The 23,513-nt window shown below is 42.7% G+C and overlaps 1 protein-coding gene across 2 annotated transcripts; it reads right to left on the reverse strand.

The window, feature by feature from the left end:
* Nucleotides 1–357: 357 nt before the first annotated feature.
* On the reverse strand, nucleotides 358–22,724 carry GOLM2 (golgi membrane protein 2). 2 transcript variants are annotated; one of them, XM_005009253.5, is made up of 10 exons: nucleotides 22,161–22,724; nucleotides 16,441–16,495; nucleotides 15,348–15,450; nucleotides 14,307–14,397; nucleotides 13,018–13,162; nucleotides 12,069–12,149; nucleotides 11,628–11,726; nucleotides 10,043–10,216; nucleotides 6,215–6,382; nucleotides 358–2,112 (listed from the first exon to the last, which is right to left on the reverse strand). In XM_005009253.5, the coding sequence occupies exons 1-10, from the start codon at nucleotides 22,485–22,487 to the stop codon at nucleotides 2,036–2,038; spliced, it is 1,320 nt and encodes a 439-aa protein (XP_005009310.2). In that variant the 5' UTR covers nucleotides 22,488–22,724; the 3' UTR covers nucleotides 358–2,035. The 2 variants fall into 2 exon arrangements, with proteins under 2 accessions (XP_005009310.2, XP_027321425.1); XM_027465624.3 differs by lacking the exon at nucleotides 6,215–6,382.
* Between the last annotated feature and the right edge of the window lie 789 nt (nucleotides 22,725–23,513).

Consider the following 23,513-nt stretch of genomic DNA (forward strand, 5'->3'; position numbering starts at 1 on the left):
ACCCAAAAATGGTCCAGGTGTCCACATAAGCACCTGCCTCTCAGCATTTTTATTCAGTGCCAGAGGTTCTGCAGTTGTAGTCACTGCACATGAAGCTCCCTCTTGGCTTAAAAAGTTCCAGGCAACGTATGCTTCTACTGCCTTCCAAGCTTATTTTTTGTCATATTCAGGTCACGTAGTGAGTTCTCTATCTCATGCCCCAGCCCAGAAGTTGGCCTTTATCAAACAGCTGTAACCACTGCTGGTGTGCCAGAATACCTCAGCTTCGGTGAAGGCCTCAATTAATCCAACTCTCAAAAGTCAAAATCACCTTGACTTACGCTTTTGCTGTAAAAGAAAAAGCCAGAAAGCCTCACAAACTTTGAACAACTTAATTTATTAGAACCCATATACGTTGCTTTCATTAGAAGAATCAAGTTAACACCTAATTCAGGGCGAAATTACATTAAGACAAACAAAAAGTTGCAGTGCTCAAATACAGTATTTACTGAAGACTGCTATTCTTAGGATCCTGGTACAGGTTTATACTTACTGTGTGGTATTAGTACGGTGTCTAATTTGGAGCAGGTTCAGCATTTTATTTTTAACTGAAAGGATATCACACCATGCAAAGGGCTATTCCCCCCATCTGCCTCCCACAAGTATGATGTAATGAGGAGCTCAAGCCTTAAACAAAACAACAAAACCCTTGAGATGCATCACCAGAATTTGAAATTTTTATTTCTTGTATACTGAAGATTCATTAGAAGAATATCCCTAGAGCTAAAAAAAAAAAAAAAAGTACAACTTTTGAAATTTAATAGGTCCACTGAAATGACATCAAGCAAACCTTAGCTGTTATTTGAAATTGGAACCTGAGTGCAGAGATAAAGTACAATCACCCACGTCAAAGGTCCTATAATTTCTTTTCACAGTAGCCCTTTTGGAGAAGCAGGTTGGGTTAATAACCTTAATTTCCTCTACTGTACATCAATTGAATCATTTCCATAAAATTCAGAAAGTGCTTAAACACATAATACAAAAAGTATCTAACTTACAAACTCGTCTGAGATAGACCCACAAAATATGGAACGTGGCAGATGTCGAGAGAGATCTGTATCAAAGTATTAAATTGTAAATTAACTCGTGTGAGTGTGACGCAGGATGGAGGCTCTTGAAACAGTAAAATGGTGGCTACAACTTATTTACTGAGGGGAGGGGTGTTCCTTCCAATAAAGTTCCTACAAAGCTGATGTAAACTTGTCTTTGTTTCTCACTATAACACTTGCCCTTTTTTTAACACGTACACAAAAATTTCCTATGAGCTGTGTTGAATTATCTATATTACCTTCTAAAATAAGATATTAAACAACTTTTTTCAGGATGTATCGAATTACTGAAATTCTACTCTCACTGATTTCCAGCTGTAGCTATGAGTTTTGGTCACTGTATATTAGACTTAAAATGGTACTTGCTTCTGAGGACTACTTCACTGTCGTATCTTTCCTCAGTTACATTAAGGAAGGAGCAACTTTTTTAAACATTCAGTTTTCATTCTCAACTGATAGCTCACCTGCAAAATACAAAAACACAGCACTCATGAGAATAGCGGAGTATTTTTGCTCATACAGGTATTACTGTAGAAAAGGAGTCCTTTGGCTGTACATTGTTTCCACAGTGTCTTTGTTACATGAGATACAAACTGTACAAGTTCTCCAGTTTACAAAGTTTTCTAATTTGCAGAAACAGCTCAGCCCATATTTATAATATTGGTTTCAGATGAAAAGATTCTTACAGGTAAGGTACAGTCTAAGTAATTGGCTCAATGTAACAACAGAAATGTAGTTTTAATACAATTTGCAATAGTACAACTATGTACATATGTACACAACCGCTTCCTTCTGTTATTTCACTAACTTCGAGTATACTTATCTTTTTTTTTTTATCAGTTTCTTTTAAAGTATGAAACACTGGAGTAAAAATGGTTCAGTTTGCAGCACTTCAAGTTCTTCAGTTGAGATCTCTTCTCATCTCCATTTCCTGTTTAATTCAAGCTTTAAAGAACACCATCACCACCGAAGCGTGGCTTGCCGTAATCGACGAGGTCATTCTGTAGATCTCTTTCTTCATCATCTGCAATTGAAATATTCAGACCAAATCTGATGTGACACTACTGAAACAGATATTTGAACGCGCTTTCTACATCCACATTGAATCGGCCTTGTCTGGTTATGGGAATGAAGTCATCAGGGGAAATATGGAGGAGGCATATGGGCTTGCAATTACAAGTCCAGCTGTCAGCACTTAGGGAGTTGTCCCCTCTGAAAAACTGTGACTTCACACTATTTAATATCCTTGGCTTTATTACAACTGTGTTTCACAGATTTATTGACTTAAGAGATCGTAGAACTTGTTAAACTTACTACTGTAATTTGAGTGTTCCTTTAAATGTTTCAAACTCTCCCACTAAAACCCAACCACAAAGTCAACTACTTTGAAAAGTTATATTACCGACTTTTAACCCAATCTAGAGTTAAAACACTGTAAGATTTTACAAAAATGCTGAGTACCTCATGCAACTTGCATAGAGAAGTCATTATGACTCTCCTCCAGGCCTCTGAATAGATTGCAAAGGAGCAAGGTAAGGCTTCTCCCAGCTGCTTGCCAGGTTTGAAAAATGGTATCCTCCCATTTCTATCACGTGGCACCTTTCTCAGGGAAGGCTTTTTTTTTTTTTTTAAACGAAATGCTCAAATTGACTTTGCTGTCATCATTTTTACGTTCTGCTATCGTGCATCTCAGGCTTGAGTGTAAAATTTGAAAACAGACTTAAAAATGTAAAAAGTAGCCTTCTACCTTTCCAAACCTCTTATCAATGGAGATCTGTGATCTCTCTCTCAGCCTTGCTGAGGGATCAGCAACACGTTCCTCACCACCCCTCTTCCCAACTGAAAGAAATCCATCTTGTCAGGCCACCACAGGATGAATAAATAGCCCTCCAGCCAAGACGTGTACTCCTGAATGTGTAGTTCAGCCAGGAAATACACAGCAGCAGGGATGAGAGCACAGCAGGGGCAATGCAGGGTAAGCAGTCCTGCAGCTGATGCAGAGTGGCCAATTTGGGAGTGCCACATCTTTTCCAGCTGCGTTTGGTTCACCGTTACAGCAGAGTTTCTACTTTGTCCTTGACTGGAAGGATGAAAATGTTCCAGCTCATCTTTCAGACCCTGAATGATCGTCTCTCTCTCTACCACTCTGTGCTACTTCTTGACCTCTTCCTGGGGTTTTAAGCCTCCAGGAAAATCAACAAATTAAAAACAAAACCCCAAACTTGTGCATCCTCAGTGTAACCATTTACTGTAGCACATGCACAGACACACACACAAACAGAATCAGCCAAGGAAATTCACTTCAGTAGTTTTTGAAAGAGATGTCTTTAAATAGATTATTCTAGCTGTCATAATTGAGGTATCTCCTCTGTGGGTCCTCAGCCTTCTTCCCTCAATAAATCAGAAAGTCCTGAAAGTTCAGTTGGTTTTAATTAAGCTTTTGCTGCATTTCAAAGCTCATGATGTCTCTTTATATTCAGGAAATATGCTTGTTCACAGGAAGGGAAAGCAAAGCTCAAGCCATTGGCATCAGTTGCATTTCTCCACAAGTTCACCAAGCCTTTTACTTGAGGACGAGCTGTCTGAAGCTCTAAAACACTTCCACAAGGAGTTTGGTCATCAGGCTGCAAGTGAGGCAGGTGCCCAATAGTAACCTACTCCCACCAGCAAAAGTCTTGTTAATCTATGTGACATGCTTTTGTTTGGTAATAACTACTACTAAAGCACGTGGCTATCACTTGATTTGTATCATCTTTCACCATCCAGCCACCACAAAAAACAAAACAAAACAAAACAAAACACACTTTTACTATAGCAGAAGCCAACACGTTAAGTATCACTTTGCATTTCCAGCAGGTGAACTGCAGTAAGTGATGCCAGACTGGATACTGACATCCACGTGAGCACACCTCCCAGATCTGTGTATTTTTCTCTGAGAATTTCAATAGAAGGCCCACACATTTCTAGTGGCAACAGAAAAACATGTTTAACCAAACTGCTCTGTTTGCACATGCCAGATGCTTTGTTCTAGCCTAATGCAAAGCCATGTGATGTTTTCCTAATAGTTTTTTTCGGCAGAAATTCATTTTTTTCCCTCCCTGACCAATTATACCAACCCCTCCTCCAAAAACCCCACAATTCCACCTTCTCCTCCTCTACAAACAAATTAAGTGCACAAGCTGATGCAGACTTTCTCTAAAATGCTGCTCCTGGCAGTTCCACCTTCCAGGCTGCTTGACTTGCACGGGAACAAGTCATTAGGAAACAAGATAAGAAAGGTTTGGAAAATTAGGTTGTAACGTATGCTGCTCAGACTATTCAGGAAAAGGCTTCCTGAGGCCACTCTTCAATCTTTACTACAAGATACAGAATCTATTACATCTACACGGATATAAAGAGGGGTTGGTCAGAACAAGCCCAAATTTAAAGCCAGCAGAGCAGTGAGCTGCGAGGTGTCACATCAAAATGTGAAAGTTTTGAGACCACTTTCAATTGGAGCTTTTTTTAAACTTCCCTTGCATAGCGAGCGACGTAACCACAACCTCTGTGGTTTGGAACAATTTTCTACCCTTTAATACTTTATCGGACCCACCCATTTTTAAGAGGCACGCAGGGTGCCCTTCAGGGCCCTGGGAGCAGTTTACCACCTGCAGGATATTCGCTCTGGGCTGGGAGGCAGCAGGAGAGGAACGGCAGCACCACGAGGGCAGCGGCTGCCCAGGACAGCGCTGAGACGCAGGCAGGTGAGCAGCCGGACATCTGCTGTGTGCTAGAGGGAACTGAACTAACAAACTAACAAAAAAACAAGAAGCGTCCACAGGACTGCTTGGATGTGCAGAGCACAGGGTGGACACACAGCCAGGCACAGCACACCCCGCACAGCACACCCCGCTTTCCTTCCCAGTACAGAATCGTAATCGTTAGCAGCGAGTCTCCTGCGTCCATGGCACATCATCAGCAAGAGGCCGCCTGTACTTCTGTACGTTCATTTGGAAGCTGGCTTTAACGAGCAATTTACAACCTCATAATAACCCATCCAGAGGAACAGACATGAGTAATCAAGAGTGACTAAAATCCCCTGCTACAGCTTTGAGCAAAAAGTGTAACAAAACAGACCACATCATCTGGAGCACAGTTTTCCTTTTCATCAGTAAGTTAATTAATTGCCCAGGGTTCTGATCCACACTTTTCTTTTGCTTGTTCATGAGTTTCAAACTACCAGCCTAGCCAAAAAATGCTTACACCGCATAGCTAGATGCATGCCCACAGAAGTTAGGTGCTTTTTATCAGCTTTTTCTATTAATTATGCCTAAAACAATAATGAAAAAATTGTCTGAGAAACTACCAGATAAAAAGCTTGCATTATAAGGATCAAAATCAGGGGACACATAGAACTTCAGAGTTACTTCCCCCCCCCAGTTATTTTGCGTTTCCTTAATCAGCAATAAATGTTTACTTAAACATTTCCACCCTGCAGACATGCAAGCCTTTCAGGAGGTATTTCCAAACTGCTACATGGAGAATGACAGACAACGTGGCAGACACACGGCAGACAAACAATGGAGGTGATACTCTGAAGTGCATGCAGAACGAGGCGGTGAACATGCGTATACAGGTATTAGGCTAACACCAGATGAGTTCTGAGGTTTGGTTAACACGGAAAACCAGAAGTCTGTTGAATCTGTGTACAACGCACAAAAAATTACACTGAGAATCGGTAACTGAGACTCCATCGTGTGCCACCTCTAGGCAGGTGTGACAAAATAAGCAATAGTCAAAAAGCCACGCTTCTCTACTTGAAAATTGCTTTAGTAAGGTCGAAGACTACATTCCAGCTAGCTGTACACCAGATTCTGGTGTTTAGAAAATCAAGAGATTTCAAATTTCGGAAATGATTTTCCTAGCAAAAACTGTACACAATTCAAGTAAGCTACTGAAGTACTCTGAGAACTGCTGTAGCGTTGCTTTCAAATGGAAAGCGAGACCAAATTTTAAAAATTGCCTAAAGCTTACTTATTCCATATTAGAAATTGTTGATCAGCTAGTAGTGAGGCTTTACACAAATTCAACAAGAAAACTCAGAGTGGATTTTATTACAATGGGATGGAGACAGGGCCCAAGCTCACCTTGGACGTCTTCTTCTCCACCATCACCATCCTCTTCCTCATTGTAAGCCAGCTCAGCCTGTTTGTCTGCCTCATACTCACCCACGTTCCCATCATCCCCATTATAATCTGCCAGTTTAGAACCCTGCTGCGGATCAACAGGGGATTCATTCTCATCAAAGAATCGGCCTGCGAAGTAGGCAAAGGATTAAGTCAGAAGCAGAGAGGAAAGAAATAGAAAGTTTCCAAATGAAAGCAGGCTGCAGGTTAGGATTATCGGCTGTCCGTAGTAGTTTTGATCGGAGGAAAAGGGGCAGAAGGGAGAGTGCGGGCAGGACGGAGAACAACGCTGTTTATGGAACACCTCCATGGAAAAAGGATGTACTCAACCACTCGGAACTTGTCTTGTGAAATCTTCATTGTTACAGGCTTCACTCTTTTAAATGCTGAAGAGCACACAGTGAAAGTTTTGTACTTGGACTTTTTCCTGAGGAGTGGAATTTTTCTATACAAAAACAGAGCAGCATGTTGAGCAATGTATTTCTGACTTTGTATACAGCAAATAATTTTACCAAGTGTGTATCATACTATCAAGAGTAAAAATCTAACAAAGATCTGCCTTGCACCTCTGATTTGATTTTTTTTTAACCACCTAACGAACAAGTTTCCTGTTGAGCTTTAGAAGTTTTTGAAGTGCCCTGAATTCCGCATTTCTGTCTCACACCAAAGAACTAAGAACTGGTCCAGACAGTGGTGCAATAAACTAGAAAAATGCAGGAACCATAATTAGCTGGAACTGTGAAATGCCCAGACAGCCAACCAAGTACCAATGACAGACTAAAGCTATAACATCAAGCTCAGATCCGTGTTTAATGGGATACTAAGGAGATATGCTCGAGTCCACAGCAATTCAGTCTGCTTGTCCACTGCTTAAAGAAAGCGACACTAAACCAAGACCACAGAGGATTCAAGTCTGGAGGATTAGGTATAAATGAAAAAAAATAGGATTACAGTGAGATACAATCTGGACAGGCTGGAAACGAACTGAGGAAAGAGTCTGCCAAGGCAGATGTTAAGTGATTCGTGTTGGAAACAAACACAGAAGTTAAAGAACACGATTTCAGCATCAGGATTAAAAACCAGGTTGAGGTTACAATGAACAGATGTGAAAATGAACTTCTGTCTTAAAACAGCGGTAACTACTGGTTGTGGCAGCGTAGAAAATTCAGCACAGAAACAACGACACACTGCTGCTGTGGTTTAACCCGGCTCAGCACCACATGGCCGTCTGCTCACTCCCCTTTTCCCCATGTGGTACGGGCAGAGAATCAGAAGAGAAGGGAAAACTCACGGGTTGAGATAAAGACAGTTCAGTAAGACAGAAAAGGAAGGGATAACAATTATAAAATACACAAAGCAGGTGATGCACAGTGCAGTTGCTCACCTCCCACTGATCGATGCCCAGCCCAAGCAGCAGCAGTGCCACCCCCAGCCAACCCCCCCAGCTTTCCTGTTCAGCACAGCACCTTATGGTACGGGACATCCCTTGGCCAGCTGGGGTCAGCCATCCTGGCTCTGTCCCCTCCCAGCTCCTGGTGCAGCCCCAGCCTCCCTCCTCGCTGGCAGAGCAGTGTGAGAAGCTGAGAAGTCCTCGACTCTGTGTGCGCCCTGCTGCGCAGCAACTACCCCATAGGTGTGCCATCAGCACCACTCTCATCCTAAGCCCAGCGCACAGCACTGTACCAGCAACTAAGAAGAAAACCAACTTTACCCCAGATAAAACCAGGACAAGTGCTTATCCAGATGAGGAAGAAAGGCAGAAGAAACACATCTAATGCACCTCAAATACAGAGAGACAGAAGTTTTGGTCATTTTCACAAATTAAGTAAGAAGAAATTTATCTTTTCATAAGTGAGAAGTGATACACTATTCACTCTTCATCTCTGTAATTAAATAACCCTTGCTAATATTGCTTGTAATCTTGGACTCTGCCTTATACGAACAGGCAGAACTGTGCAATTCACCCATTAAATATAAAATGAGCTATGGGAAAAGAGCTGAATGTGCTTAACTTATAGAAAAAACAAGCCTGTAGATATACAGAAATAGTATAGCAAGAAAGTACCGATTAAGTTTAAGTTGATAGAAGGAAAGGCTAAAATACTGGAAGGATCCAAGGAAATGCAGCAAACCAACACAGACCTGCTGTGCTAGAGCCCGTGCAAGCACCTTTGTGCACAGGACAGCCCTAGCAAGGTCGGGTTCCTGCTCAGCTTCAGGACGCAGCTGCTCCTTCACTATAGCACTTGCCTCCTGCTTTAAGGGTTTGGCAAAAATGCTAAACCCTTAAAGCAGCCATGCAACCCAGCCATGCAACTGTCCACAATGACATGTGTGTGCTGGAGCTGGTCTCCTCTGTACCAGAGGGATGAGTTTAGCACCAGTGGACCTCTCCAAATGGCCACTGTTGATCAATCATCTAAATAAAATCTTCTAGAAACCTGGACTAGTTCATTTCTCTCTGTGACAGAGCAAAATCCCCTCCTTCACTGTATCATTAGGATGCAAGTTATTGCAAGTAAGAGTTACCACAAAGAGAAAGGGAAAATACTGATCAGTGATAATTACTGACTCTCAGGTATCCACAGCCTTCAACAGAGACATTTCATTCACTGATCCTGCCTCAGAGCCCCCCCCGCTTAGTAATGGATTTAATTCATTACTAAGGATGACAGAAATCCATTTAAAAATGTCAACAACTGAAGTACGAAGGTCCATCCTCTCAGCTGTGGTCACTCACACAAGTGCAGGATCTTCTCAAGAAGCTCATTCAATAAACTAAACAGTCTTGCAAATCTCAGGACACACATAGTGGAAGAAAAACTGAGCAAATTGCACGTAAACTTTGTACATTATTTACTGAATCACATTCATTTATTGAGTTATTCAAATACCCTCACTTTACCAGAAAGATCCATGAGTGATATTAAAACAACTCAAGTCTGCCCTAATGAACTTTTTCCAGGAACAGCAGGTTGATATCCAGCCCCCACTTATTCCACCCTTGTCTTTTACATGTCCCCCTCCACCTCCACATAAATTATAGGAGCAAAGTATTGCTACTGAGATCATAAGAAAACAGTTTGAAAATAATTTTCCTATTATGGGAACAACGGCATAAAGATGCTGCATTAAACACTCTAGGAAATACCAGTATCCCAGTGTTATGGTATTAGCTGCAAGGCAGAGATGCATCTCAAAAACAACGGCACAAAGACAACCACAGACCCATGCAAATCTTACCTGCTGTCTGCCCTACTAAGCCCCCACAGTATTGCTACCAGCATACACAATAAGCAAATACATGATTTGCTCCTGCCTGAAGAACTCTTCCTTGGGCAGACATGGAAGAGAAGGGTGCTGGAAGGTTTTCTCATGCAGAACAAACTTCTGGCCAATACACATATACTACAAATTCCCCTGTGTAGGGGCTGAATTCTTATGATACTGTCCAAAACATCGTAGGTAAGTCAAGTAACCACGTGAATGTAAGTCACTCTATCATGCATGTACCAAAACTCTTAAATTAACAATCTATTTAAAGTGTAGTAGTTTCCTACAACGTTTTAAATTCCTATAAGCTATCGGTTTTGTACTGATTGAATACATATGAAAGTTGACACATTATGGCATGCCCTTCCTTGTTTGTTTTAAAAACAGCCTAACGTTACTTTTTTTTTCAGGCTTACTCTCCAGAAGGCCACCTGCTCGTATGGTTCCTGTTTTCCAAACAGGCAGTAATAGAACACATAGAACGTAAAACAAAGTATATGACATGGACCAACTTACTTTGCTTCATCTTTTGCAAGTCGCCAACTTTGCTCTTTGGAAGTTTTATATGGTCAGCTTCAATTTTGTGTTCTTTCTGACCTTCCATATTTTCTCCAAAACTTAAATGCTGAAGAGAATTTGGAGGTATCTCTTTCACAGTATCAACATTTCCATCATTGCCACCATGCAAACCTACAAAATAAGGAAATGTGTTCAGTGCTTATGTGGTTCCAAAAGATGGTTTTAACGCTACTGCAAAAGATAATTCATCACATTTTAATAAATAATCAATATTCAATTGTTAGCTTCTGATCTGATTTTCAGTAAATATTTAAGTGTTTGATGAAGCCTTGAATAATTCACTTATATAATTTTTTCCTCCTGCTGATTCTGCTTTCATATTCAAAAATCTACCAAGCAACATAAAGTGTTTCAAGAGCTACAATCTCATCAGAAGGTTACAGCAGTAGGTCACAGAAGTTATGTTAAAATAAAAAGCAGAATTACAGGACTACAGAGCCAAGGAATACAGAAAAACCTGTTTCCTTGAAATTTATGGTAACTTTCTCTTGATAAACTCTTCCTAAATTCAACAAAACAAGTATTTCACTTGCCATATTCACATTTTCTCATTAATAAAACTCAGAATGAGAGCTACCTCAAAACAACACAAATAAATATTTAAAAGCCTTGGCATTTAGAATATTAAACATTAAATGCATATACAAACCTTGAGTTCACTGATGTCGGTATTCTAACCTGCTTATCTATCCACTACAAAAAGCAAGAAATTAAGAAATACTTCTGCTGGCTTCTTTTCAAAAGAACCAGTAATGGGCATAACTTATTAAAAAAACCCTTCCAATTGTTTGATCATGTCTTAAACACACAATACATATGTTATAGTTTTGTTTTTTAGGAGGACAGCATTTGAACATGCCACCTGAAGCACAGAGCAGCCATAACTTAATGTTTTCTTGACGTTAATACAAAGTCACTTGATCCACAAGCAGTAATTTTAAACATATTTTATATGGATTTGTGTCTATTCTAACTGCAATTCTTCCAAACCCTTTCTCTGCAGCACTTCTAGTTCTCTCACATCCTAGACCTCCCACACATCACCCTAAAGTTAGCTGTTAACAGAAACAGGAGGCCACTGAGCAAGTGGTAGTACCACTGCTTAATCTCCAAGTAGATCTTCAATCGACTCCTAATGGTATGCTGCAGCTCTACCTAGTACCCTAAGCAGGCGTACTAATTTCTATTACTCTCTTCTGTCCAGTGGAGGAATCTTGAAGCACTTACTTTTGAAATTTCTAGCTGTCAAATTTGACTGAAGTTGGTCAAAATGCTCCAAAATTACCCTGTGTGTGTGGAGGAAGAAGAGATCATGTAACCAGCCACCTCAGGAGGCCAGACTAAGACTAGCCTGTAGTAATCCTGTATGCAACAGATATCAATAGTTGTTCTTCCTCTTTGTAACAACATCAAACAAGAATAAAAGGCTGGCCATGTGCACCTAACGTTCATGATACGATAGCAGATACTAATCGGAAATTTTGCTGCAAAATGCTGACACATCTGCTAATAAGAATTTTACCTGGTGCCAGATTTGGAGCGTGGGGCTGTTCAGTTGGAAGATTTATAACAGGTTGATGACCATCACTTCTAGGAGCTGAAATAAGTGGCTTCTTTAAAGCTAAAATAAAACACATTGACAAAAGCCTTAACATGAAACATGAATATATATCAGCTCTTCCTCTGACAATCTTGTAAATATATTGTTTTCTTGTTTTCAAATCACAGATGAAAATATGAAATACAAGATTTCCTGGAAAATTATTAGAAGCACTGAGGCGCTCAGTTTTGAGAATTCAAATCTGTAACAAACAGTAAAAAAAAAAAATTTTACACCCCACTTGAACTTTACTATCATAGGCAAATTTTAAAACTTTGCATTTACTATGAAACATAAAGTATTTATGCAGAATATATAACATCAAAAACCCAAACGTGAAAGTATTCGAATATTTCTCCTAACCCGTGGGAGTATCTTCAGCCTTAGCAGGGTCATTATCTTCTATTTCAGGCATGCCTGCATCTCCTCCTGGTTTGATTTTCTCTGTAAGACAAGAATAAGATGTTCTGCCTTATTAACCTTTAAGTTTTAAGGCTGAATTTCCCTCTCGTGGAAGGCTCCAAGACCAGAAAAGTCTTTCATCCACAGAAAACATCCCACATTGCTAATGCAACTACAAGACTTCTTACGCTGTTCTGCAAAGTCCCTCAGGACTGCCTTGGAGCACTGATCCCAAAGTCGGCCAGTCAGTGCAATCTTCAGAAAAGGATGGGAAACAGATGCACCGCTCTAGTTTGCTTCAAGAAGCTTGCTGGAACAGACACTGAATCGGTACAAAAAGATGTGGATTCAGCACTTCAAGAAGCAGAAGCAAGGGGAACCCATATACTTCTTGGAATGGACTAGCAGCAGGAAACAATTATGGTAATTACTTGCTGGGTCTCCCGCACAGCTCATAAAAAAAGGTTTCCCACTGCTCCTGGTCAGTTACCCAGCTGGAGATTTCTCACAGTGGTTTCAATGCTCCTCACCTTGAACCACTTTCTCTGTGCATATTCCTGTTCTGCAGCAAGCCCTTTCCCCAGTAGCTCACCCCAAGACAGATTTCACAGTGAGTGGAGTGGCAATCCCCAGTTCACAACTGGCCACTTGAGGAAGGGAGATGCCAAATAAACTATGAAAACGAACACAAAACTGTGCAAGAAACTGCTTTCACAAAAGGACCCAGAAAAAGGACATGACAAACTCTGGATACCTGTAAACTCTAACTTAGTACAGTGACATGGAGCTAATCAAGTTATCTAAGTCTAATAACACATTGCTCTGCTTTAGAGAAACACATGATTCTGTATGACAGCAAAGGACGCAACATGTTTGGCTCATTATCACAACTGACAAAAAAAGGAAATACCTTTGCCGTTTACAACATGATCTGAAGGCTGCTCATTCTTTTCTGCATTTTTATCTTCTGTCTCTGTAACAGTCTTAGATATTGCCTGGTCATCACTATTGGGATTTACTTCAGTATCTTTACTGGCTTGAATTTTCTGTGTGGCCTGTTAGAACAAATTAATAAGAAAACAACATGAAGCATATCCCTGAACATTCAATAACAAACTCTCTCAAATTTAAGATTACTTTGGGCAAGCAAAATCACATTTATAAATTAGATAATCATCAAAGCCAAACGAGAATTCCTCTACATATGAATTTCACTCTGGAGGGTAGGAGCTGATATTCTGGACACATAAAATGTAAAATATTTCATGGTTGTATAACATTTACATTGGCATACGTACAACAGCTGAACCATTCATAATTTATGAATAACAGAGTTAGCCCAGAAGAATAGAAAGGAAACCTCTACCACTCCACAACACATTAGTTTTAATTGCACTAGAACAGATAACCTTGGAAAGTTGTTTTCATAGGCGCTACATTTGCTAGCGTTCTGCCTCTAGCAGGAAGACACCACTTGTAATCTATAAATAAACAAAACTACATGGGCACACAGAGAAAGTTACTATGGTAAAAGGAATGAAGGCCAACTCAGCTCTTACACACATCACAGACTGGTGAAGATATCATTGGCCTTAAACCTAAGGTCACATACTTAAAAACAATTCTAGCTTTAAGGGACGATCTCAATGAAATCTACTTGAAGTCTGCCTTCTTTGAAATGCTTGTAAACAGAGACTAAACAAGGAACAGAAGTCTTCAGAAAAGTATATTATTTCATCTGTTTGTAGGAAAGAGGCTAACACTCTACTGACAGCTTGCAGCATATAATTGCACACTTGACACCATTTAAACACTATTGATATTTGCATCACATTAGCACTAGAGGCCTCAGAGCTCAAGCTCCCCTTTGCAATAACCTGTACAAGAACACAGATCCTACCCTGCAGAGCTACAAAGCAATATCCATTTTACAGAGAAAAAACTAAAATCCGGAGTGGTGGTGTGATGCAGGAAGGCTGTAGCAGGCCAAAGAATTAAGCCTCATCTTCAAGGCTCAGTTCAATGACAGCAAAACATGCAGATGGCCTTACACTAATATCCACCTAGGGCTGCTCAGTACCATGTTTAACCAAAAGTTAGAGAAGAAACGTGCACGCCCTCCAATATATCTGAACTACTGAGTTAGGAACCTGCAGACTTTGGGCTCTTCTAATTCAAAGAAATGTAATCGTGCATTACCTTTTGTTCCCGTGCAATTTGGTCCATTAATTTCTTTATGTTTTCTTCATGTTGCAGTCTCATTTCCTTGATCTGCTGCCCACACTGGAGACTTAATTAGAAACGCGTTATCAGTCATATTTCATTTGGTTCATATTATATGTTATATTTGCTCTCTCATAAATAAAATACGGGGAAAAATGAAGTGGAACAAAAACCTAAACTAGAATAGTCTGTCCAAAAACCTTCAATGTGGAATAAGGCATGTGGAATGGAAATGGACTGAATACAGAAAAAAAAAAAAGCAGAACTGGAAAAAAATAGGGACAAAGCAGAAAAACAGCAAGATAACAAACGTGTCTTGAAGACATTTCCTCCGAAACCTGGAAAGCAACCGAAAATTCAAGCTTCACAGTTAATCTGTCATCAGCACATATTTATTCCACTTGGAAAGTAATACATCTTCCGTGGCTGTCAACACAGGAGATGCACAACTACTACTATCACTTACTGCTACCAACTCAAATAACAAGATCTGAATGACACAGCTAGATGTCCCAACTTCTCTAACAAGCCACAGAGAGATCCACACAATTCACAAAATTCTCATCTCCCACAAACCTGCAAATACTCTACAGGGCACACACAGAAACAGGTATGTACTTTTTTTTGGGGAAAGTTTCAAATATTTTCTGTGTTAATCTTCTGCACTCCCTACAGCTTCAGGAGTAATTTTTCTCGTTGCTTCTTTAACATACTTGAAATTCCAATTATATGTAATGCTTTCAACTTCAGTTCAATAAATTACACTTTTAGGAAGACGGCAATTAACAACCCTACTGGCTTCCAGAATGCTGTTGATTAAACTCTTCCACATATTTGTTAACTAAGATCTCAACATTAATAATAGAACTTCAAAAACAACTAGCTGAGTCAAAGTCCCATCATGAATGGGTACGCTCAAATTTGAGGATTAACAGGAATACGAGTAACTTGTGCTATTTAATGCACCTTTATCACATACACGCAAATCTACCATTACTAACGTTCTTGAAGACATACCTGTCATACTCCAGTCTCCTTGTAAGGTAAGTATTGTTCTTCTTGTACTCGTGAAGCTGATCTTCCTGACGAATGAACTCCTGGCGTAACTCTGCGAGTTGTTCTAGATCAAAAAGCAAAAACCAACATGAATGTACAGCTGTAACCAAAAAAATGCCCTGTGGCAGATACAACTTTTAATATCGCTATGTAAGTTAAAAACTTGCTCGAGTTTTTTCTTCTACATAAAGATTCTTCAACTAATTTGAAAAAGATGCCAACTTGCTTATGCCAGATGTCAATACAGATTACAGAACAAATCTTCTGATACTATGACTTAAACTAAAAGAAAATGAATTGTTCTTTACCTTTTCATTCAGAAAACTTACACAACACTAGTTCACCTATCTGTTGAAAATTTCCCCAATTTTCTGAAAAAAATCTGTTATTCTGAATAACATAACATTTCCGTTACATTATTGTTTTTCTGCAATAAATGTAAAAAGAAGTACTTTCACACCATCCATGGAAATCGTACATGTCCTGTCTTTAAAAGGAACTGTTCTAAAGGTTCTTCCCCCTGCTTTTAAGGATACAAATAATTGCTTAAACTCCCTACTATTTTAAGCTGCAGCTCTAAAGCTACAGGCAGAAGTGTCAAGTATGCTGTCTGCAGGCACGTACAAAGTTTGGCAGTAGCTGTTCTAGGTTTCTCCAAAACCAACACAGTAAGATACACAGACGTGGTTACAATGTCTGTAACAACAGCCTAAAAAGATGCTTTCTGGTCCTCTTCTAACCCAGCATTAGTATCACAGCATTGCTGATCCAACTCTACTGCACCACGTAGCTGGTCACGAAAGCAGCTGTAGTATCTTGGGAGCCGTGCCAGGACACACCATCCTTCTGCAGCCAGTGGAGCAAAGTCTGCGAGGGCCAACCCTACACTTATAGCCAGACTAGATAACCAACGAGCATCATGAAATTTCAGATTATGCAATCTTCCAAGCATCATTCAATCTTTCATTTAAGCTGCATTCTGCAGTACCTCACCAATTACAAAACATGCAGCTTCATAGTCTGCAAAAACACAGTTTGGCCTTAAATTCCTTACCCTTTAAACGATGTATGTCTGCCATCTGATATGATATATTGTTCTGCAGCTTAATCTGAAAGGAAGAAACAGTTATATGAATACAGGAAATCTCTGGCAAAGTAGAGAGGGTTTACACAGTTTAGACTGTAAAGACTGAGGTACATTTGAATTCATTCTTTTTTCATTGTGAAGATGTGTAAAGAATCATCAGGATGACGTATAAAAAATTCTTGCAAATGTAAATAATGTATATTTAGTTATCTGTGATAACATCAACTTAAATATTTAGGCTTTGCTAGGAAGGAAAAAATCTGCCTTTTTCTGAAAAAAAAAAAAATAAAAAAAAAGCAGATTTTGCCAGGGCTAAAATTAACACACTGAATTCTGATACTGCAAAGGGGCCCGCGAATTCCCAGCGTCAAAGCCTAAGTATAGAAAAAGTATATAAAAATAGGCAAGCAGCATCATAAGCAAAAACAATGTTTCACTTAATGTATGGTTAAAGTAAATATTTAATGTGATGCTAGGTAAAATTTGTATCACAAATTATTCTTTTAAGAGAGAAACTGACAGCAGTGGACTTCCACAACAGCTTTTAATTTGGTATTCTTAGTAAGGAAAAAAATAGCAGTTCAGTAAGAAATGCATGTACACAAAGTCATCAAGGAAAGATGCTTCCTCTTGCTCTTACACAAAGACAAAAATAACAGAGGCAAAATGCAGATATAGAGAGCAAACTGAGAAAGGGTGAAAAAAAAATATCTATGACCACCATCGGGCAACACGGATTCTGTCATCATTTCTCTTTGTAGTTTCATGACTGATGTAAAGGATAACTCTAAAAGGGTGCTGGGACAGGGCCGTCATTCCTGGGTTACATGGCCAGGACTACCTCTTGGAGCAGCAAAGACTGCATGCAGTTAACTAAAAAAAAGGCAAAGCAAACAAACCAACAAAAACCAACAGAAAGCTTGGCCATCAGTATTTTCACACACAGCTTTGGTGCCATCTCAAATCCAGTTGTCTTTGCTCTTGAGAAGCTCCCTTTCCTACTCCACAGCAGGGTGGAAGCACGCAGCCCTGGAGGGGACGCACGCAGGCTGCTGTGTTCCCCCTGGGTGCCAAGCCAGTTACCTGCATTTCCTGCCAAAACAAATGCAGCCGAATGCCCTTCCTTCCGTAGGACTTCCTCCACCCACCTCCAGCTTCCCTTTTTTCAAACCTTTTGTTTCTTTAACACCGTGTCAGTGACTGTGTTTGCCTCTTTTTTCTATATAGGAGAGGCACTCCAGCTCTGATTGCCCCAGGCGGTTACAACTTCAGGAGCTACAGCCACGCCAGACCTGCTGAAATGGGGATTTTCTGCAGGACACCCCACACAAAGGCTTAACGGGGCTGCTCCCCCACAACTGAACGGGGTACAGGGACATCTGACCTGTAAAGGGGGAACTGTCTCTGTTAACAGGAGTTTGACTTGTAGATAGATAGCATCAGTTCTATCACACAATCCTTCATTTTGACAATTTCGAGTTTCAGAGAAAAGTGACAGGATTCATAGCCCAAACAGCTTAGCTGACAGCAAATGTCCCTAATCAGAGGGACAGAAGCAGAAGCAGCTTTTTATGATTCATGGGATCTGTTCCACCTACACATGCAGAGAACCCACCCCACAACCATGGCACAAGTCCAGTTCTTTCAGATCTGTGTCCTCCTGGAATCCAGACCCATTTGCACCGTCGGTATTTCTCAGTGGCTTCTCAGATCCTTTCCAGAGCAGTTGGGAAGCGTAAAAGAAATTGCTGGAGCTTATTATATTCAAAGACAACACTTCCAGTGCTGTCCGAATTGTAACAGTCTCTTCATATAAAGAAAAGAAAGTTATAGACACACCGGAGCTTACGTCTACACATTTATTGCAGGACTGAACACAGGTGGTAACTGCTTCCCCATGAAACAAGTACACATCCACCCGTATTTCCCTGTGAGTCATTTCTTTCTCTAGGGCAAATGTCCTCTGAACTGCCTGCTGAAGCAGTACAGGAGGTGTCCGTACCCCTCTGGCTCGCTTCAGGCCCCTGGGCATTCCTGATGCATCGCTGTGGCACACACTGGAGCAGCACACCACAGCTCCTTAAAAGACAGACAGCACAAGGGGCTGTGCTCCGCAGTTCCATGATCCTTCTACTATGAATTGTCCAGTGCCTTTTTCAGAACAGCCAGTGCTACCATCAGGCAATTACCACAGCCTCGGAGGTGCGGTATTTGTCATGCTCATGATCAGGAACATGCGGGGAGGTAGGAGGAGGCACTCAACACCGCTGCTGCAGAGTACACCCTTGCAAACTGAGGAGCCACCAACAGGCTTTGGCAAAAAGGAACCCAGCCAGCTGCTTCTGAGGATGTTTCACTCGACAGTTTCATCCCATTGAGCAGCACTTCTAGGCACTGGCTAAAGGGTAAGGATGTGTTACACACCCAGCACAGCTTTGGAATGAAAAAGGCGTGCTCCTAAGAGCTGCAACAGCAAACACAGAGATCCGAACCCCTACACGCTGGACGGCTGCCATCTGGGAGCTCTCCACCACGAATTCCTGCCATTCAATCATTTTACTGAGCTGACAGCAAAGGGATGTGTAAAACTATGAACAATGCATCCTCATGGTGTGCTGCAAACAAGTATGAAAGGCTCAGGACTCCCAAACGCTGTGAGCCACTGCAGCCGCCTGCCTCCCCAAGCGTTCTCCGCTTTGTTCCAGGGCCCAGCAACCTTCACGGGGTGACAGGGAAAGAGAATTCCCAAGAAGCCAGGTCTCGTTAGTAGAAAGAGGGTGATTTATAGTTGCTGCCTCCACCGTGGATGTTACCAATCGCTGTTCAAAATCTGAGCTTCTGATCACTGCCACGTTCCGCCAGAGCTCCTTTTCTTTACCAAGGTGTTCTTTTTTACCAAGGTCTTTACCAAAGTTTTCTTTTCTCAAGGTGTTCTACAATACCTTTGTGAGATTTGCAAGGCTGTAGTTCTGGAAGGCCTAAATACAGTGGGCTCAAACGGCTCAAACTAGATTTACAATCAGTTGTTCTCCAGCTTCCAGTGCACCAAAATAAAACGTTCAGCTGCATTTCAAGGGGTCATCTTCATGGCAGCCTCTAGAGACATTCAGAAGTTTCCTCCTTTGCCTCTCAGCTTTCACACCTTGTGAGCAGCAGGTGCTGCCTTACCGCAGTTCAAACTTTGAGTGTGTGTGGGTTTCGTGGGTGTGGTTTTATTTTTTTAAAAACAAGACACAAAGCCATTTTATTATCTTTGCTTTTCGTTCTTATGACAGATCTACGTTCTGGTGCAGTGTGACTGGCTTGTTATGCGTGCAGAGGGAGGGAGGAGAGAGGCAGGGGTTTGGGCTCGGCTGCAGATATCACTGACCTAGGAGGAAGCTGACGGAAGAAATTCAGGTTGCCTCTGCACTGAAAAATGCACGGTTGATTTGCGTGACCACCAAAGAACTTCTTATAAAGATGAAGGAGCACAAAGCAGAACTGACGCTGTGACAGGCACCAGAGGGGCATCTTCCAAATGAGTTTGCTATGAAACAAACCTAGATCTGCTGTGATCTCCTGACAGCCCAGGAGTTACCAGTGGTGGTGCTTTATTATAGCTCCCATACTCCACTAGTGGGCTGGGATCACTGGAATAGCTTGTTCAAAGAACATCTTTGCCAAATTCTATTCCAAGATAAAAAAGTTCTCAGTCAAGTCTTTTGGTCAGGTGCTTTATCCGTACTCTGCATTTTTTTCAGTAACATCTTTTGACTGTTTCATTCTCTAAACTACAGTCACTTAAAGGTTTTTAATCTTTTTGGTTAGTTGATTGGCTTTAAATTAAGATATAAGCCACTGAGAACACAGTAGCTTAAAGAGGAGGAAAAGAAATGGCCAGTGACCGGTTACCAAAAAATAAAAAATACTGCTATTCTCACCTATTAAGCTATTAAGGCACATTGACCGTTTTGAGCACAAGTAAAGAAATGATGATATTTAAAAGCTACTAGCTCGTATGATCTAAAATAGCAGCTTCTGGACCAAAGAAAGAAGATACAGGTCATATACATGTATTGCAATATACACGATACTAACAACGAAAATAACCGTGAGGTTCATTAGTCTCTTCTCTTTTGCTGCCCTCCTGCTCTGCCCTGCAAGATGCCAGCCCGAAAGCATTCCCAGAGCAGCCAGGTTCACAGAGAACAAAGCAGTCAGCACACACAGCTCAGCTGCACCTCCAGTTGTATTCTGCATCAGCGGGCTTCCAGTGATTCTCATGAGGCACCCTGACCTTCACTGGCATTTTGTCTCCTGGAGTCCTGCAGCACAGTGCTAGCCATGAATTCTTACCATTTTAGTATCCACGAGAGCCCAAGGAAAGGAGTTCCAGCATGTAATTAGGTGCTGTGATGGACACCCCCAGTGTTTTTAACCCACTACCATTTGTGGATGCTTGCTTTTATTGGAGAGGACACTGAACACCTAACCCTACCTACCCTCACTATTTGGGTATTAATGCTCAATTAAAAACAAACACAGAACACATCGGTTTAGAAGACTGTAACCAGTTCTCTGTCTTTTACAAGGGTAATCACCTTTGTTACAAACCTAACCACTTTAATGCCAGCACACCAGTTCAGCTTCTTTTACTTGCCACAGACTAATACTTTCATGCCTGTGTAAAATACTTATTCATAGATTAAAGTTGATTTTATGGCGTCACAATGCGTTTAATTTGTATTTACTTCCAATGGAGAGCACTGGTATCTACCATTACATACCTCATCAGGGTTTTTATCCCAATCTCTCAGGAATCCAATCAGAAAAAAATACATTAAAAAGAAATCATGTTTGTTGAACACACAATAACTTAGTGCTAATGGCTAGCAGGAAAAAAAAACCATAATTTCGATACAAACTAAAACAACTTGAAAGACTTGGTAGTTCCCCCAACTAACTTCCTGATAATTAGATTAAGACGTGTAACTGTTTACTTTCTGTGACAAAGAAATGTATTTTCTTACCCTGCTCATTAAAAGTATGATATTAAATGGCCAGAAAAACAAACTCAGCCAGTGATAAGCCTGACAGGGTGGTATTTCCATAAATCCTAATGTGATAAAGTGTTCAGTTAGACGCTATAATTATGAACTGTATGCAAATGAAGCACACGCTGCCATGCACATGGCTGAGTAAAAGGGAACTTGTCTGCTCTCTACCGCAGGCTTAACTCCTCTTAACTCAGGGCAACAGCTCTGAAAGCAGGCCAAGGAAAGTTGATGCACTCCCTCATTCTCCTTTCCACAAGGAAAGGAATTCCCAGGCCACGTCCACAGAGCAGGGCAGGCTGAGTTTCCTGTTGGCGTGGCTAGGAGCAGTGACACGTTATGTCAGCAGCACGATTTTTTTCCACGTACACGCTGGCTGCAGCAGAACCAGAGGCCGGCGGGCGATGGGAGCCGAGGCGCAGCCACAAGCTGGAGGTGCTGCACCCGGGTAGACACCCGGCCTTGCGGAGCAGCGAGCTGGGGCTCTGCTTTCAAGGCTGTGCACAGCTCCCTGACCGCTCAACACCGACTGAATAAACCCAGGAGGCAATTAACAAAGAAATTAACAGAGTGGAAAACGGAGTTTTGGCGGCTCTCAGCACCAAAGGGCCCGCAGCCCCTGGTCATTCAGCCTCCCTGCCCCGGCCGTACCTTGCTGTCCTCGCACTGCTTCACCTGCCCGTCGCGGGCCTGCAGCTGGCTGCTGAGGTGGCTGTAGTCGGCCTCCTTCTGCTCCAGCTGCTTCCTGTGCGAGTCCACCTTGCCCAGCAGGTCCGAGTTGCGCCTCTCCAGCCGCCCGCGGGCCACCTCGGTGCGCTGGGCCTGGCTCTGCAGCTCGGCCAGCTCCTCCCGCAGCAGCGCCTGGCGGGACGAGGCGCTCCAGCAGTTGAAGGCGAGCACGGCGATGACGGCCAGCAGCGCCACGAAGACGAAGGAGGGCAGCCGGCCGCCCCTGCGGTTGGCCCCGAAGCCCACCATGGGGGAGAGGCCGCGGGGCGGGGGCGTCGCCGCTCGCCGCCGCCGCCGCCTCCGCCTGAGGGGAACCGCGGCCGGGGCCGCTCTGCCCCCGCTGCCGGGGCTCCCAGGCACCGACTCCGGCCGGGCCGGGGACCGGGACGCTGAAGGGGATGGGGCCGGGGACGGGGCCGGGCCGGGCCGCGGAGCCGCGCTGGCGGCGCGCCGCCCACCCCCCTCCCCTCAGGCCCCTCCCCGCCGCTTCCGCCGCCCGGCCCCTCTCGCGAGATGGCCGGGATATCGCGACAGCGCCGCCGCCCGCTCAGGCGGGAAGGGGGCGGCCCGCGTGCGCTTGGTGGTTGAGGGGGGGGTGTGAGGGCCGTGAGGCGCCCCGTGAGGGCAGCGCCTGTTTGTGACCAAAGCTCCAGTAAAGCACCAGGCCCCGGCTCCCCCCGCCTCTTTTCTCCCTTGTGTTGCTGTGGCTGAGGGAGGGGGGACCCAGCTCCAGCCCCAGCCCCGAGCCCGTCCTGCCCCCGGGGCCGCCGCCTCAGCGTGGCGAGGGGGTGACGGGGGAGCCACACACGGCTTTAAGCTCTGGAGAATCCTCTTTGGTAGTGGGATTTAAGCAGTGGTGGTGCTGCGCCCCTCCAGCAGCCCTGTGACCACACTCATCATCAGTGGCACGGGGCTGTTAGAGGTGTCGGAGAATTTGGGGAAACAGAACGGGGTCCCTGGGGCAACTGGGAGGAGGAAGAAGAAAGAATGAGGCTGAAGAAATAAAGCATAAAAACAAATGTTTCCCATGGTACAGCATACGTGGCACAGGGTCTGTCGGCTGCGATAGCGGTGTTTGGGCAGGCGCACGGCGTTGTCGTTCCATCGGGTGCCGTGCCCAGCTCCTATCTCGCACGCCAGCATTTGCATCTTGGCACTCGTAATTGCGGCTGCGTGGGGAGCCAATTAATCTCAATTTGCCAAGCTGCTTTCTGCAGATGGCGGTGTAGATTCACGGTCTGTATCTGCTGTTGCAAATTTTATAAAGCCAGTCAC

Source organism: Anas platyrhynchos, chromosome 11 (genome assembly GCF_047663525.1).
Source record: "Anas platyrhynchos isolate ZD024472 breed Pekin duck chromosome 11, IASCAAS_PekinDuck_T2T, whole genome shotgun sequence".
NCBI classification, from domain to species: Eukaryota; Metazoa; Chordata; class Aves; order Anseriformes; family Anatidae; genus Anas; species Anas platyrhynchos.

Bases quoted from the DNA above. Each gene is read 5' to 3' on its own strand.
- GOLM2 (XM_005009253.5), bottom strand. From the start codon at position 22,487: ATGGTGGGCTTCGGGGCCAACCGCAGGGGCGGCCGGCTGCCCTCCTTC. The intron at 13,163-14,306 runs GTAATGCACGAT...TTGTTCTAACAG, and splicing joins AAATTGCACGGGAACAAAAG to GCCACACAGAAAATTCAAGC. The intron at 12,150-13,017 runs GTATTTCCTTTT...CTTGTCTTACAG, and splicing joins TCATGTTGTAAACGGCAAAG to AGAAAATCAAACCAGGAGGA.